The sequence below is a fragment of the Salmo salar genome, chromosome 07 (genome assembly GCF_965601325.2).
Source record: "Salmo salar chromosome 07, fSalSal1, whole genome shotgun sequence".
Lineage (NCBI taxonomy): Eukaryota > Metazoa > Chordata > Actinopteri > Salmoniformes > Salmonidae > Salmo > Salmo salar.
The window spans coordinates 10,313,709-10,329,490 of record NC_138297.1 but is presented as its reverse complement, the minus strand read 5'-3'; the positions used below and the strand labels follow the sequence as shown (position 1 = coordinate 10,329,490).

General features: G+C 42.6%; 1 protein-coding gene across 1 annotated transcript in view; it reads right to left on the bottom strand.

The window, feature by feature from the left end:
* Nucleotides 1–15,782, bottom strand: part of arap2 (ArfGAP with RhoGAP domain, ankyrin repeat and PH domain 2) — a 187,990-nt gene that overhangs the window by 107,487 nt on the left and 64,721 nt on the right. The window contains 1 exon segment of the mRNA XM_045721480.1: nt 14,967–15,073. Coding sequence (XP_045577436.1) covers nt 14,967–15,073 — 107 coding nt within the window.

Here is a 15,782-nt window from a genome sequence, read left to right as displayed (position 1 = left end):
AGGTGTCTATAATAGATTAAATATGTGTGGTTCAAGCCCTGAATGCTGACAGGCTGACAGCTGTGATATATCAGACCGTATACCATGGGTATGACTAAACATTTATTTTTACTGCTCTAATTACATTGGTAAGCAGTTTACAAATAGTCATAAGGCCTATAAACAAATACATTAGCAAAAATGTCTAAAAACCCATTTTTGCTTTGTCATTATGGGGTATTGTCTGTAGATTGATGAGGGAAAAAAACTATTTAATCAATTTTAGAATAAGGCTGTAACCTAACAAAATTTGGAAAAAGTCAAGGGGTCTGAAAACTTTCTGAAGGCACTGCATATACAAAAGTATGTTGACACAACTTAAAATTAGTAGATTTGGCTATTTCAGTCAAACCCTTTGCTGAGAGGTGTATAAAATCAAACACACAGCCATGCAATCTCCATTGTCAAACATTGAAAGTAGAATGGCCTTACTGAAGAGCTCAGTGACTTTCAAAGTGGCACCGTCATAGGATGCCACCTTTCCAACAAGTCAGTTTGTGAAATTTCTGCCCTGCTAGAGCTGCCACGGTCAACTGTAAGTGCTGTTATTGTGAAGTGCTGTTATTGTGAACTGAAAACATCTAGGAGCAACAACGGCTCAGCTGCGAAGTGGTAGGCCACACAGGCTCACAGAACGGGACCGCCGAGTGCTGAAACGTGTAGCACAGCGGTGGGCAACTCCAGTCCTCCAGGGCCTGATTGGTGTCACACTTCTTCTCCATCCCTAGTAAACACAGATGATTAATCAAACTGCATTCTAAACTGAAGATCATGATTAGGTGATTATTGGAATCAGGTGTGTTAGCTGGCGCAAAACTGTGACACCAATCAGGCCACCGAGGACTGGAATTGCCCACCCCTGGTGTAGCATGTAAAAATGGTCTGTCCTCGGTTACAACACTCACTACCGAGTTCTAAACTGCCTCTGGAAGCAACGTCAGCACAAGAACTGTTTGTCGGGAGCAGCCGCACACAAGTCTAACATAACCATGTGCAATGCCAAGCGTCAGCTGGAGTGGTGTAAAGCTCGTCGCCATTGGACTCTGGAGTAGTGGAAAAGCGTTCTCTGGAGTTCTCTCACGCTTCACCATCTGGCAGTCCGACAGACGAATCTGAGTTTGGCGGATGCCAGGAGAACGCTACCTACCCAAATGCATAGTGCCAACTGTAAAATTTGGTGGAGGAGGAATAATGGTCTGGGGGTTCATGGTTCGGGCTAGGCCGTTTAGTTCCAATGAAGGGAAATCTTAGCATACACTCTAGACAATTCTGTGCTTCCAACTTTGTGGCAACAGTTTCACCATGACAATGCCCCCGTGCTCAAAGTGAGGTCCATACAGAAAAAGAGATCGGTCTGGATGAACTTGACTGCCCTGCAAAGAGCCCTGACCACAATCCCATAAACACCTTTGGGATGAATTGGAACGCCGACAGCGAGGTTAAACACATCATTGGTTTAGTGTGAATCTAAGGTGTCTACTTTGTAGAGCCACCTTTTGCAGCAATTACACCTGCAAGTATTTTGGGGTATGTCTCTATTAGCTTGGCAAGATCTAGCCACTGGGATTTTTGCCCATTCTTCAAGGCAAAACTGCTCCAACTCCTTCAAGTTGGATGGGTTCCACTGGTGTACAGCAATCTTTAAGTTATACCACATATTCTCAATTTGATTGAGGTCTGGGCTTTGACAAGGCCATTCCAAGACATTTAAATGTTTCCCCTTAAACCACTCGGGTGTTGCTTTAGCAGTATGCTTAGTGTCATTGTCCTGCTGGAAGGTGAACCTCCATCCCAGTCTCAAATCTCTGGAAGACTGAAACAGGTTTCCTTCAAGAATTACCCTGTATTTAGCACCATCCATCATTCATTCAATTCTGACCAGATTCCCAGTCCCTGCCGATGAAAAACATACTCACAGCATGATGCTGCCACCACCATGCTTCACTGTGGGGATGGTATTCTTGGGGTGATGAGAGGTGTTGGGTTTGCACCAGACCTTCTTCCATATGTTTGGGGAGTTTCCCACATGCCTTTTGGCGAACACCAAATGTGTTTGCTTATTTTTTTCTTTAAGCAATGGCTTTTTTCTGGGCACTCTTCCGTAAAGCCCAGCTCTGTGGAGTGTACGGTTTAAAGTGGTCCTATAGACAGATACTCCAATCTCCACTGAGGAGCTTTGCAGCTCCTTCAGGGTTATTTTTGGTCTCTTTGTTGTCTCTCTGATTAATGCCCTCCCTGCCTGGTCCGTGAATTTTGGTGGGCGGCCCTCTCTTGACAGGTTTGTTGTGGTGCCATATTTTTTCATTTTTTAATGATGGTTTTAATGGTGCTCCGTGGGATGTTCAAAGATTCTAATATTTTTTTTTTAAACTCAAACCTGATCTGTACTTCTCCACAACTTTGTCCCTGACCTGTTTGGAGAGCTCCTTGGTCTTCATGGTGCCGCTTGCTTGGTGGTGCCCTTTGCTTAGCGGTGTTGCAGACTCTGGGGCCTTTCAGAAGAGGTGTATATATACTGAGATCATGTGACACTTAGATTGCACACAGGTGGACTTTATTTAACTAATTATGTGACTTCTGAAGGTAATTGGTTGCACCAGATCTTATTTAGGGCTTCATAGCAAAGGGGGTGAATACATATACACGCACCACTTTTCCTTTTATTTTTTTATTTTTAAACAAGTTTTTTCATTTCACTTCACCAATTTGGACTATTTTGTGTATGTCCATTACATGAAATCCAAATAAAAATATATTTAAATTACAGGTCGTCATTCAACAAAATAGGAAAAATGCCAACGGGGGTGAATACTTTTGCAAGGCGCTGTAAACAGGTCCTTTGACATCTCCATCACTGTAATATGAAACACTAACGGAGAACATTGGAATAATATTCTCACATGAGCGGGAGAGAGAAAGAAAGAGAGAGGAAGGAAGAGAGAAGAGAGAGCGAGTCAAGAGTGGAAAATGAAAAACAGGGAGGGAAGATGAGAACATTGGAGAAAGATGTTGATATGTCAGCCATTAGAGTCTATATCAGTGCATGTGTACAAAATAATAAATGTCTCACAGTGTGTGTGTGTGTATATTTCAATCTCAGACACACACACACACACTCCTTATCAGTCATGTTGCTCTTTTTCTACCACTCAGAATCCTTGAGCACACAATCCTTTTCCCTCCGCTTTCACAGAAACACACATTCCTATCCCCCCTGCCACTCTCTCGGGCTGAGAGAGGAAGAGCTCCCAAATTGGGTGCCTATCAGGGCCTAAAGTGACTGGGAGTCATCCGAGCCTGCTGCTACCCTGTCACTTACTCCAGCCATGTCTCACTCATTAGGCTTCTAGCAAGACAACAACTGAGCGGAGTGCTTCGCCCAAAGCTTTTCAACATAACTATTACTTTCTCTCACAGGCACGCATAAAGATGCACACATTGCAGCTGCGAGTAGAGCTGGTGAATCTCTCTTTCTCTCTCTCTTTTTTTGCTTGCTGCTGAAAAGAAGGAAGGAAGAGAGGGAGGGAGGATAGGAGACGAGGGAGGAGAGAGGAGAGAGGCTGAGATGAAGTTAGTCTGGTGGTTTCCATGGTAACCTCTCTTTCTGTCTCTCCCCCATCTCCCTCTCCATCCCTCTCTTTCCTGTTGACACAGAGGGTCGGTGGTAGTATATCCCAGAGCAGCAGCAGCAGCAGCAGTTGTTGGGATCGATAGGAGAGCATCTGAACTCAATCAACCTATCTGCTTTCTGCTGAGGGCAATTCCAAAGGGATGACTGCTCCCATCAGGACTTGAACAACTGCCTCAAAGACCACAGAAGAAGAGGGAGAGTGAACTACTGCCTCCAAGACCACAGAAGAAGATGGAGAATGAACGACCTACTCCAACACCACAGAGGAAGAGGGAGAGTGAACTACTACAAGAGCACAGAGAGAGAGACACGTTTGACCTTGGTGTAGACGGGAGGACACACTCACTTCTCACTATGATTTGGCACAGAGTGAGTCAATGCATTGTTGTGCCGTAAGCCATCATTACTGCTTCTGTTCAGTGTTCTGCTATTGCTGTATGAATAATCCATAGAGGCCAGTGCTAGCATATGCCAACCTGTGCCCTTCTATTAGCCATTACCACGGCAAATGATATACCAATCCAGCACCAACACGTTCTACAAATAAAAACCTGAAATGTTCGGTAACACTGTAACAAACTATTCATAAGGCATTTATAAACCATTCATAAGGCATTTATAAACCATTCATAAGGCATTTATAAACCATTCGTAAGCATGTATAAACCATACGAGGCATTTACAAACCATTCATCAGGCATTTATAAACCATTCATCAGGCATTTATAAACCATTAATCAGGCATTTATAAACCATTCATAAGCATGTATAAACCATATATTAGGCATTTACAAACCATTCATCAGGCATTTACAAACCATTAATCAGGCATTTATAAACCATTAATCAGGCATTTACAAACCATTAATCAGGCATTTACAAACCATTCGTAAGCATTTATAAACCATTCATCAGGCATTTATAAACCATTCATCAGGCATTTACAAACCATTCATCAGGCATTTATAAACTATTCATGAGGCATTTATAAACCATTCATAAGGCATTTATAAACCATTCATGAGGCATTTACAAACCATTCATCAGGCATTTATAAACCATTCATCAGGCATTTATAAACCATTCATCAGGCATTTATAAACCATTCATCAGGCATTTATAAACCATTCATCAGGCATTTATAAACCATTCGTAAGGTATTTATAAACCATTCATAAACCATTCATGAGGCATTTACAAACCATTCGTAAGGTATTGCTACTCCCACATCTGTAAAACTGGAGTTGGAGTTTTTTGTATTTTTACAGGGACAGTGCACATTAATCAACATTTCAGTAAAAATGATGGTTTTAGCCAGCTGGCTAATTTTCAACCACAGTCCCTGGGCAGGTTATTAAAAACCATTCCAATAACAATACAGACAAACAATGAGCAGTGAGCACATGCAGAGCAACATATGACAAGCAACACGTAGCACGCAGACAGACAGAGCAACACATGAAAAGCAACACGTAGTATGCAGACAGAGAAACATAGGACAAGCAACACGCAGACTGACAGAGAAACACAGGACAAGCAACACATAGTACGCAGACAGACAGAGCAACACATGACAAGCAACACGTAGCATGCAGACAGAAAAAGCAACAAAGGACAAGCAACACGTAGTATGCATACAGACAGAGCAACACAGGACAAGCAACACATAGTACGCAGGCAGACAGAGAAACACAGGACAAGCAACACATAGTACGCAGACAGAACACACAGAACAAGCAACACGTAGCACGCAGACACATAGCAAGATAGGACAAGTAACACGTAGCAGGCATACAGACAGAGCAACACAGGACAAGCAACACGTAGTACGCAGGCAGACAGAGAAACATAGAACAAGCAATACGTACCACACAGACAGAGAAACATAGAACAAGCAATACGTAGCACACAGACAGAGAAACATAGGACAAGCAACACGTAGCAGGCAGACAAAGACACATAGTACAAGCAACATTTAGCATGCATACAGACAGAGCAATAGCACAAAAAGCAACACAACAAAATCCATAAAAGCAGCAAAGTGTTTCCACACCTCACCAGCTACAGACAACACGAAGACAAGCTAGTAAGCTAGTTATTTAAATGTGTATAAGGTGGTAAGCTAGGTATTTAGACATGTATAAGGTGGTAAGCTAGGTATTTAGACATGTATAAGGTGGTAAGCTAGGTATTTAGACATGTATAAGCTAGTAAGCTAGGTATTTAGACATGTATAAGGTGGTAAGCTAGGTATTTAGACATGTATAAGCTAGTAAGCTAGGTATTTAGACATGTATAAGCTAGTAAGCTAGGTATTTTTGTACGGGGGGGCCAGTACAAAAAATATAAGCTAGTAAGCTAGGTATTTAGACATGTATAAGGTGGTAAGCTAGGTATTTAGACATGTATAAGCTAGTAAGCTAGGTATTTAGATGTGTATAAGGTGATAAGCTAGGTATTTAGACATGTATAAGCTAGTAAGCTAGGTATTTAGACGTGTATAAGGTGGTAAGCTAGGTATTTAGACGTGTATAAGGTGGTAAGCTAGGTATTTAGACATGTATAAGGTGGTAAGCTAGGTATTTAGACATGTATAAGCTAGTAAGCTAGGTATTTAGACGTGTATAAGCTGGTAAGGTAGGTATTTAGACATGTATAAGCTAGTAAGCTAGGTATTTAGACATGTATAAGCTAGTAAGCTAGGTATTTAGATGTGTATAATGTAGTAAACTAGTTATTTAGTGTGTATAATGTAGTAAACTAGTTATTTAGATGTGTATAATGTAGTAAGCTAGTTATTTAGATGTGTATAATGTAGTAAACTAGTTATTTAGATGTGTATAATGTAGTAAACTAGTTATTTAGATGTGTATATGTATTTTTGTTGTGTGCTTGTTATTTTACCAGGTACTGCTGGAGTGTCTACCAATGGCATGCCCAACTTTTTGTGAGAAATTACGCTGGTCATTCAACACATTTATAAAGTATTTATAAAGCATAAATAGCGCTCAATTTAGATTAGGAGCTGCAAAAATAATTAGTAAATGGTTTATAAATGTTGGCGTTATGAATAAATGTTGAACACACCTTATAAATGCCTTCTAAATGGTTTGTGACCCATTAAAATACAAAGTGTTACCGTATGTTCTTAATACACTGTTGACTGAGATCTGAGCCTAATGCTAAAACACTGTTGACTGAGATCTGAGCCCAATGCTAAAACACTGTTGACTGAGATCTGAGTCTAATGCTAAAACACTGTTGACTGAGATCTGAGCCTAATGCTAAAACACTGTTGACTGAGATCTGAGCCTAATGCTAAAACACTGTTGACTGAGATCTGAGCCTAATGCTAAAACACTGTTGACTGAGATCTGAGCCTAATGCTAAAACACTGTTGGCTGAGATCTGAGTCTAATGCTAAAACAATGTTCAATGAGATCTGAGTCTAATGCTAATACACTGTTCAATGAGATCTGAGTCTAATGCTAATACACTGTTCAATGAGATCTGAGTCTAATGCTAAAACACTGTTGACTGAAACCTGAGTCTAATGCTAAAACACTGTTGACTGAGATCTGAGTCTAATGCTAAAACACTGTTGACTGAGATCTGAGCCCAATGCTAAAACACTGTTCAATGAGATCTGAGCCTAATGCTAATAAGCTATCGCTGGAGCTAACTGTTGATTAAAGGAAGAGTAACTGCTTTTGAAGACCTTTTGGCTGTGTTGTTTTGTTTTCCTGGCCCCCGTCACTTTCCCCCAGTGGTGAATGTGTGTGAGGCTCGGTGGGACACACACTGCGAGGGGGAATGTGACGGGGCCAGGAAAACATCAGACACACACACACACACACACAACCTGCCTCATTACTGTATGACCGCCCTGCCATGTGTACGAGGAGAGAGCAGGGCTCCAGCAAGACAAGCGCTAATTATTGATCTATTTTTTACATTTTTTTAACAAATCTCCCGGGAGGGTTGTGAACGCCTGGCGCTGTGATGCAACAGCATCATGCCGCTATGGAGGACGGGGCGGATGAAGCATTTTGAGCGACCCCGGGACCTACACGGCTATAATCGATGAGCCGCTTGCTTGTTTATCTGTTAATGGCCCATTTAAAGCCCAACGCCAAGACAAAACACAGCCTGTTCGCAAGAATTGTTTTGGATTGTTGCCGCGAATTACATTTTTTGTTGTTTCTTCACCTGGCATATATACGACCGATCAATCTGTTTATCCATCTCTCCTTAATGGCTGCGTTCGGTTCAGTTCTATAAAGAGATGGGTATAATTGTGATTTTGTGCTTCAAACAGGACTCTGTGAGAATAATCGTGGAACATCCTGATGAGGTGATGGGCACCTGAGGGGTTTTCATGGATCTAAATCAATTTCAACCCTACAAGCATCTCCTACCTGGGATTTAGATAAAACTCATTTAATCACTTTAAGCTGTGAAGACTCACTCTGTGAGTGGTTTCATTGTTTTTAATGGCGGGATTCACCCTGTGGTGTTTTTTTGCTTTGCTTCACCAATCACCACCAGACTAGCAATATGGTACTTTAAAGCAAGCAAGCTATGTTTGCTATGAGTACAGACATTAAGAGAGAAGGGGAAGAGTTGTTTTCAGGTGGTTGTTTTACAGTCACACAGCATTTATTTTTTCATTAACATAGCCTACAGTAGAGTCAGTAAAGGTACAGTACTTTATGACATTCAACTTCTATTCATAATCAGTATCTAGACCTCACACTCTGTTCCCTTATTTAAAGGCCCAGTGCAGTCAAAAACATTATTTTTCTGTGTTTTATACATATTTGAAGATTATAATAATGCCCTTTTAGTGTAAAAGCTGTTTGAAAAGAATACCTGAAATTTCTGCAGGTTTTTGTAGGATGGAGCTTTGGCCTGCTTGGTAACTTTTTTTTTATTTTTTTATATTTCACCTTTATTTAACCAGGTAGGCTAGTTGAGAACAAGTTCACATTTACAACTGCGAACTGGCCAAGATAAAGCAAAGCAGTGCGACACAAACAACAATACAGAGTTGCACATGGAATAAACAAACATACAGTTAATAATACAATAGAAAAAGTATAAGAACAGTGTGATCAAAAGAATGAGGTAAGATAAGGGAGGTAGGGCAATAAATAGGCCATAGTGGCGAAATAATTACAATTTAGCAATTAAACACTGGAGTGATAGATGTGCAGAAGATGAATGTGCAAGTAGAGATACTGGGGTGCAAAGGAGCCAATTTTTTATTATTTTTTAAATAACAGTATTGGGATGAGGTAGTTGGATGGGCTATTTACAGATGGGGTATATACAGGTGCAGTGATCTGTGAGCTCCTCTGACAGCTGGTGCTTAAAGTTATTGAGGGAGATACGAGTCTCCAGCTTCAGTGATTTTTGCAATTCGCTCCAGTCATTGGCAGCAGAGAACTGGAAGGAAAGGCAGTCAAAGGAGGAATTGGCTTTGGGGGTGACCAGTGAAATATACCTGCTGGAGCGTATGCTACGGGTGGATGCTGCTATGGTGACCATTGAGCTGAGATAAGGTGGGGCTTTACCTAGCAAAGACTTATAGATGACCTGGAGCCAGTGGGTTTGGCGACGAATATGAAGCGAGGGCCAGCCAATGAGAGCATACAGGTCGCAGTGGTGGGTAGTATATGGGGCTTTGGTGACAAAACGGATGGCACTGTGATAGAATGCATCCAATTTGCTGAGTAGAGTGTCAGGGGCTATTTTGTAAATGACATCGCCGAAGTCAAGGATCGGCAGGATAGTCAGTTTTACAAGGGTATGTTTGGCAGCATGAGTGAAGGATGCTTTATTGTGAAATAGGAAGCCGATTCTAGATTTAATTTTGGATTGGAGATGCTTAATGTGTGTCTGGAAGGAAAGTTTACAGTCTAACCAGACACCTAGAATACGTGGACAACTACAAATACCTAAGTCCGAACCGTCCAGAGTAGTGATGCTGGACGGGCGGGCAGGTGCGGGCAGCGATCGGTTGAAGAGCATGCATTTTGTTTTACTTGCATTTAAGATCAGTTGGAGGCCACGGAAGGAGAGTTGTATGGCATTGAAGCTCATCTGGAGGTTAGTTAACACAGTGTCCAAAGATGGGCCAGAAGTATACAGAATGGTGTCATCTGCGTAGACGTGGATCAGAGAATCACCTGCAGCAAGAGTGACATCATTGATGTATACAGAGAAAAGAGTTGGCCCGAGAATTGAACCCTGTGGCACACCCATAGAGACTGCCAGAGGTCCGGACAACAGGCCCTCCAATTTTACACACTGAACTCTGTCTGAGAAGTAGCTGGTGAACCAGGCGAGGCAGTCATTTGCGAAACCAAGGCTGTTGAGTCTGCCGATAAAAATGTGGTGATTGACAGAGTCGAAAGCCTTGGACAGGTCATTGACTACAGCTGCACAGTATTGTCTCTTATCGATGGCGGTTATGTTATCGTTTAGGACCTTGAGCGTGGCTGAGTTGCACCCATGACCAGCTCAGAAACCAGATTGCATAGCAGAGAAGGTACGGTGGGATTCGAAATGGTCTGTGATCTGTTTGTTAACTTGGCTTTCAAAGACCTTAGAAAGGCAGGGTAGGATAGATATAGGTCTGTAGCAGTTTGGGTCTAGAGTGTCTCCACCTTTGAAGAGGGGGATGACTGCGGCAGTGTTCCAATCTTTGGGGATCTCAGACAATACGAAAGAGAGGTTGAACAGGCTAGTAATAGGGGTTGGAACAATTTTAGCAGATCATTTTAGAGAGAGAGGGTCCAGATTGTCTAGCCCGGCTTCAGTTATTAGACCAATAACAAAGAGAGTTCCAAACCTGCCAATAACCTCTCTGCCAGTTTTCCCCTCCCGACTCAGAATGCTCCCAGACAATCCTAGCAAAATTATTGCTTGAGAAATAGCTCTTTGTTAAAAAGCAATTTTGTATATTTTTGACCATTTTGATTGAAAACAATCACAGTATGGTACTTATGTTACCCAGAAATGATTTGATATTGAGATAAAAACAGCTGCATTGTACCTTCAATGTATTCCTTAATCTTAACATTCCAAGGTAACATTCAAAGGTAACATTCCAAGTAGAAACCTTTTTACAGAAGTTTCTCTTGAACAGCTTACAGTAGAAATACATGTAACTATTCAACTTCACAGTTGGATTCATTTTGAGCTTCAATACCTCACACTTTGTTACCTCTCAATGTGTTATCTAATAATGAAATTCCATGGAAGCCTTTCTATTATGAGTAAATCACCTTTAAAACCCTGAGCTTGAATGTGAGATTGGATTGTTTTGGGAGATATGATTATTGTAGGTAAAATAGAATAAGATGCCTATGTTAGAAGGGCATTTTTTGAAATAAATGAATGTGGCTACTGTAGAAATAAATTAATATATTAATGTTGAGGGATTTAGCTTAGAACTATCTTAAACAGACCATTGACATCCTACGTATTGCTACATAAAAGATTCAATAAATATTGACTGTAATTTATCATTTCAATCAGTGACCTCACCACACTTTCTCAAAGAACCAAGTCTAGCCTCAACAGTGGATAATTGTTCAAGGTAATTGTCACGCCCTGACCATAGAGAGCCCTTGTCCTCTCACTGTCAACTGTGTTTATTTTCAGCAAACTTAACATGTGTAAATATTTGTATGAACATAACAAGAATCAACAACTGAGACATAAACTGAACAAGTTCCACAGACATGTGACTAACAGAAATGGAATAATGTGTCCCTGAACAAAGGGGTGGGGGGGGGGGGGGGGTCAAAATCAAATGTAACAGTCAGTATCTGGTGTGGCCACCAGCTGCATTAAGTACTGCAGTGCATCTACTCCTCATGAACCGCACCAAATTTGCCAGTTCTTTCTGTGAGATGTTACCCCACTCTTCCACCCTCAAAGCTCATCACTAAGCTAAGGATCCTGGGACTAAACACCTCCCTCTGCAACTGGATCCTGGACTTCCTGAAGGGCCGCCTCCAGGTGGTGAGGGTAGGTAGCAACACATCTGCCACGCTGATCCTCAACACTGGAGCCGCCCAGGGGTTTGTGCTCAGTCCCCTCCTGTACTCCCTGTTCACTCACGACTGCATGGCCAGGCACAACTCCAACACCATCATTAAGTTTGCAGACGACACAACAGTGGTAGGCCTGATCACCGATAACAACGAGACAGCCTATAGGGAGGAGGTCAGAGACCTGGCCGGGTGGTGCCAGAATAACAACCTATCCCTCAACATAACCAAGACTATGGAGATGATTGTGGACGTCAGGAAAAGGAGGACCGAGCACGCCCCCATTCTCATCGACGGGGCTGTAGTGGAGCAGGTTGAGAGCTTCAAGTTCCTTGGTGTCCACATCACCAACACACTAGAATGGTCCAAACACACCAAGACAGCCGTGAAGAGGGCACGACAAAGCCTATTAAACTAAAAAGATTTGTCATGGGTCCTGAGCTCCTCAAAGGGTTCTACAGCTGCAACATCGAGAGCATCCTGACTGGTTGCTTCACAGCCTGGTACGGCAATTGCTCGGCCTCTGACCGCAAGGCACTACAGAGGGTAGTGCGTACGGCCCAGTACATCACTGGGGCTAAGCTGCCTGCGATCCAGGACCTCTACACCAGGCGGTGTCAGAGGAAGGCCCTAAAAATTGTCAAAGACCCCAGCCACCCCAGTCATAGACTGTTCTCTCTACTACCGCATGGCAAGCGGTACCTGAGTGCCAAGTCTAGGACAAAAAGGCTTCTCAACAGTTTTTACCCCCAAGCCATAAGACTCCTGAACAGGTAATCAAATGGCTACCTGAACTATTTGCATTGTGTGCCCGCCCCAAACCCTCTTTTGCACTGCCGCTACTCTCTGTTTATCATATATGCATAGTCACTTTAACTATACATTCATGTACATACTACCTCAATTGGCCCGACCAACCAGTGCTCTCGCACATTGGCTAACGGGGCTATCTGCATTGTGTCCCTCCACCCACCACCCACCAACCCCTCTTTTACGCTACTGCTACTCTCTGTTCATCATTTATGCATAGTCACTTTAACCATATCTACATGTACATACTACCTCAATCAGCCTGACTAACCAGTGTCTGTATGTTGCCTCGCTACTTTTATAGCCTCGCTACTGTATATAGCCTGTCTTTTTACTGTTGTTTTATTTCTTTACCTACCTATTGTTCACCTAAACTTTTTTGCACTATTGGTTAGAACCTGTAAGTAAGCATTTCACTGTAAGGTCTACACCTGTTGAATTCGGCGCACGTGACAAATAAACTTTCATTTGATTTGACCTGCACGTTCCCGGACATTTCTGGGGGGGAATGGCCCTAGCCCTCACCCTCCGATCCAACAGGTCCCAGACGTGCTGAATGGGATTGAGATCCGGGCTCTTCGCTGGCCATGGCAGAACACTGACATTCCTGTCTTGCAGGAAATCACGCACAGAACGAGCAGTATGGCTGGTGGCATTGTCATGCTGGAGGGTCATGTCAGGATGATCCTGCAGGAAGGGTACCACATGAGGGAGGAGGATGTCTTCCCTATAAGGCACAGCGTTGAGATTGCCTGCAATGACAACAAGCTCAGTCCGATGATGTTGTGACACACCGCCCCAGACCATGACGGACCCTCCACCTCCAAATCGATCCCGCTCCAGAGTACAGGCCTCGGTGTAACGCTCATTCCTTTGACGATAAACACAAATCCGACCATCACCCATGGTGAGACAATACCGCGACTCTTCAGTGAACAGCACTTTTTGCCAGTCCTGTCTGGTCCAGCGACGGTGGGTTTGTCCCCATAGGCGACATTGTTGCCGGTGATGTCTGGTGAGGACCTGCCTTACAACAGGCCTTCAAGTCCTCAGTCCAGCCTCTCTCAGCCTATTACGAACAGTCTGAGCACTGATGGAGGGATTGTGCGTTCAGGCAATTGTTGTTGCCATCCTGGACCTGTCCCGCAGGTGTGATGTTCGGATGTACCGATCCTGTGCAGGTGTTGTTACACATGGTCTGCCACTGCAAGGACGATCAGCTGTCTGTCCTGTCTCCCTGTAGCGCTGTCTTAGGCATCTCTCAGTACGGACATTGCAATTTATTGCCCTGGCCACATCTGCAGTTCTCATGCCTCCTTGCAGCATGCCTAAGGCACGTTCACACAGATGAGCAGGGACCCTGGGCATCTTTCTTTTGGTGTTTTTCAGTCAGTAGAAAGGTCTCTTTAGTGTCCTAAGATTTCTTAACTGTGACCTTAATTGCCTACCGTCTGTAATCTTTTAGTGTCTTAACGACTGTTCCACAGGTGCATGTTCATTAATTGTTTATGATTCATTAAACAAGCATGGGAAACAGTGTTTAAACCCTTTACAATGAAGATCTGTGAAGTTATTTAGATTTTTACGAATTATCTTTGAAAGACAGGGTCCTGAAAAAGCATTTATTTATTTATTTATTTGTTGAGTTTATTTAATAATGAACACTTAAGCTGCAGAGCGGAATAATGTGTGCAAGAACACTCTCACACGTGATTGACTAGTCCTGAGGGCCTTGGTTGTGTGAGCTACGGGCGGCAGGTAGCTTAGCGGTTAAGAGCATTTGGCCAGTAACCAAAAGGTTGCTGGTTCGAATCCCCAAGCAGACTAGGTGAAAAATACGTTGATATGCCCTTGAGCAAGGCACTTAACTCTAATTGCTCCTGTAAGTCGCTCTGGACAAGAGCGTCGGACAACTGACTAAAATGTTGAATGCAAGTAACACGTCCACTCCCTGACCACTGATGAAACAGAGGTAGCATAGTTTTAGAGTTCAGGGAGCTGGCTGGCTGGAGTGGCACCCCCTGGCTCTCTCTGCCTTTTAACCAGAGATGATACTAATCACCTTTTAAACCCTGAACTTGGGAGCTGGCTGGCTGGAGTGGCACCCCCTGGCTCTCTCTGCCTTTTAACCAGAGATGATACTAATCACCTTTTAAACCCTGAACTTGAATGTGAGATTGGATTGTTTTGGGAGATATGATTATTGTAGGTAAAATAGAATACGATGTTTATGTTTGAAGGGTATTTTTTTTTTAATACTAAGCTTCTATTTTAGGCCAGGAGGAGAAAAAGAGTGATAGGTGGGTATGAAACACCAACACACACGGGTTCATACACAGCCATTCACACACACAAACATACACTTGCTCATACACATAATTTCTCTCATACACAGACACATACACACAGGAACACACACTCACCAGAAGTTTCTGAAGGGAGTGTTGATTTGGAAGAGCCTCCTGTCTGTATCTTTAATGTTAGTAGCAGTCAGATCGATCAGGGAAATACCCAGGCCAGCTCTGAAGTCCTGTAGAACAGATACACTGTCAAATCAAACATAAAGTAAGAAAGGCTATGACACTAGGAGGCCAAGTGCATTATGGGGAAACAGAGGAGAGAGAGAGAGAGAGGATGGGAGGTCATAGGTCATTCACATGAAAGTCACTCACTGACACAAAACAAGTAATTCAACAGATACATGTATTGACCACAGTGATGAACTGGTTACCAAATGTTTCCATGCATGCATTCTCTGCCAATAGATTTTGCTTCCCGTCTTCATCAAGTTTCCGCCTCATCTTACCGTGAACACAGTCTCCGCTAACGCGGGAATATTGCCTTTGAATTTAACCCTTGTGTAGTCTTATCATTCTGTATACTCCTCTTGTCCTAAGGGTAAGAAATGACCCGCCTTCACTAAGCCCCTAAAATAAAGCAGCTTTATTGAATTTTAAACCCCAAATCTATTTTGCATGAAGAAAAAACAGTCATCACAAACGTTGTGAATATCTGGGTTTTCCCTCTTCACAATGCAGACAGACTGCATTTAATCAGTGGACACCACTCATTTTTATTACAACACACCTGTCATAATTGTTTTCTTTACTAAAGTAGAGGTTTTTTATTATTATTATTATTATTATTGTTGTTATTGTGGCTAAAGGTATTGCATAAGTGTAAACACATTTTTTTTATAGCAAGATATAGTACTTGTATAGCCTAAGAAAGTAGCAGAA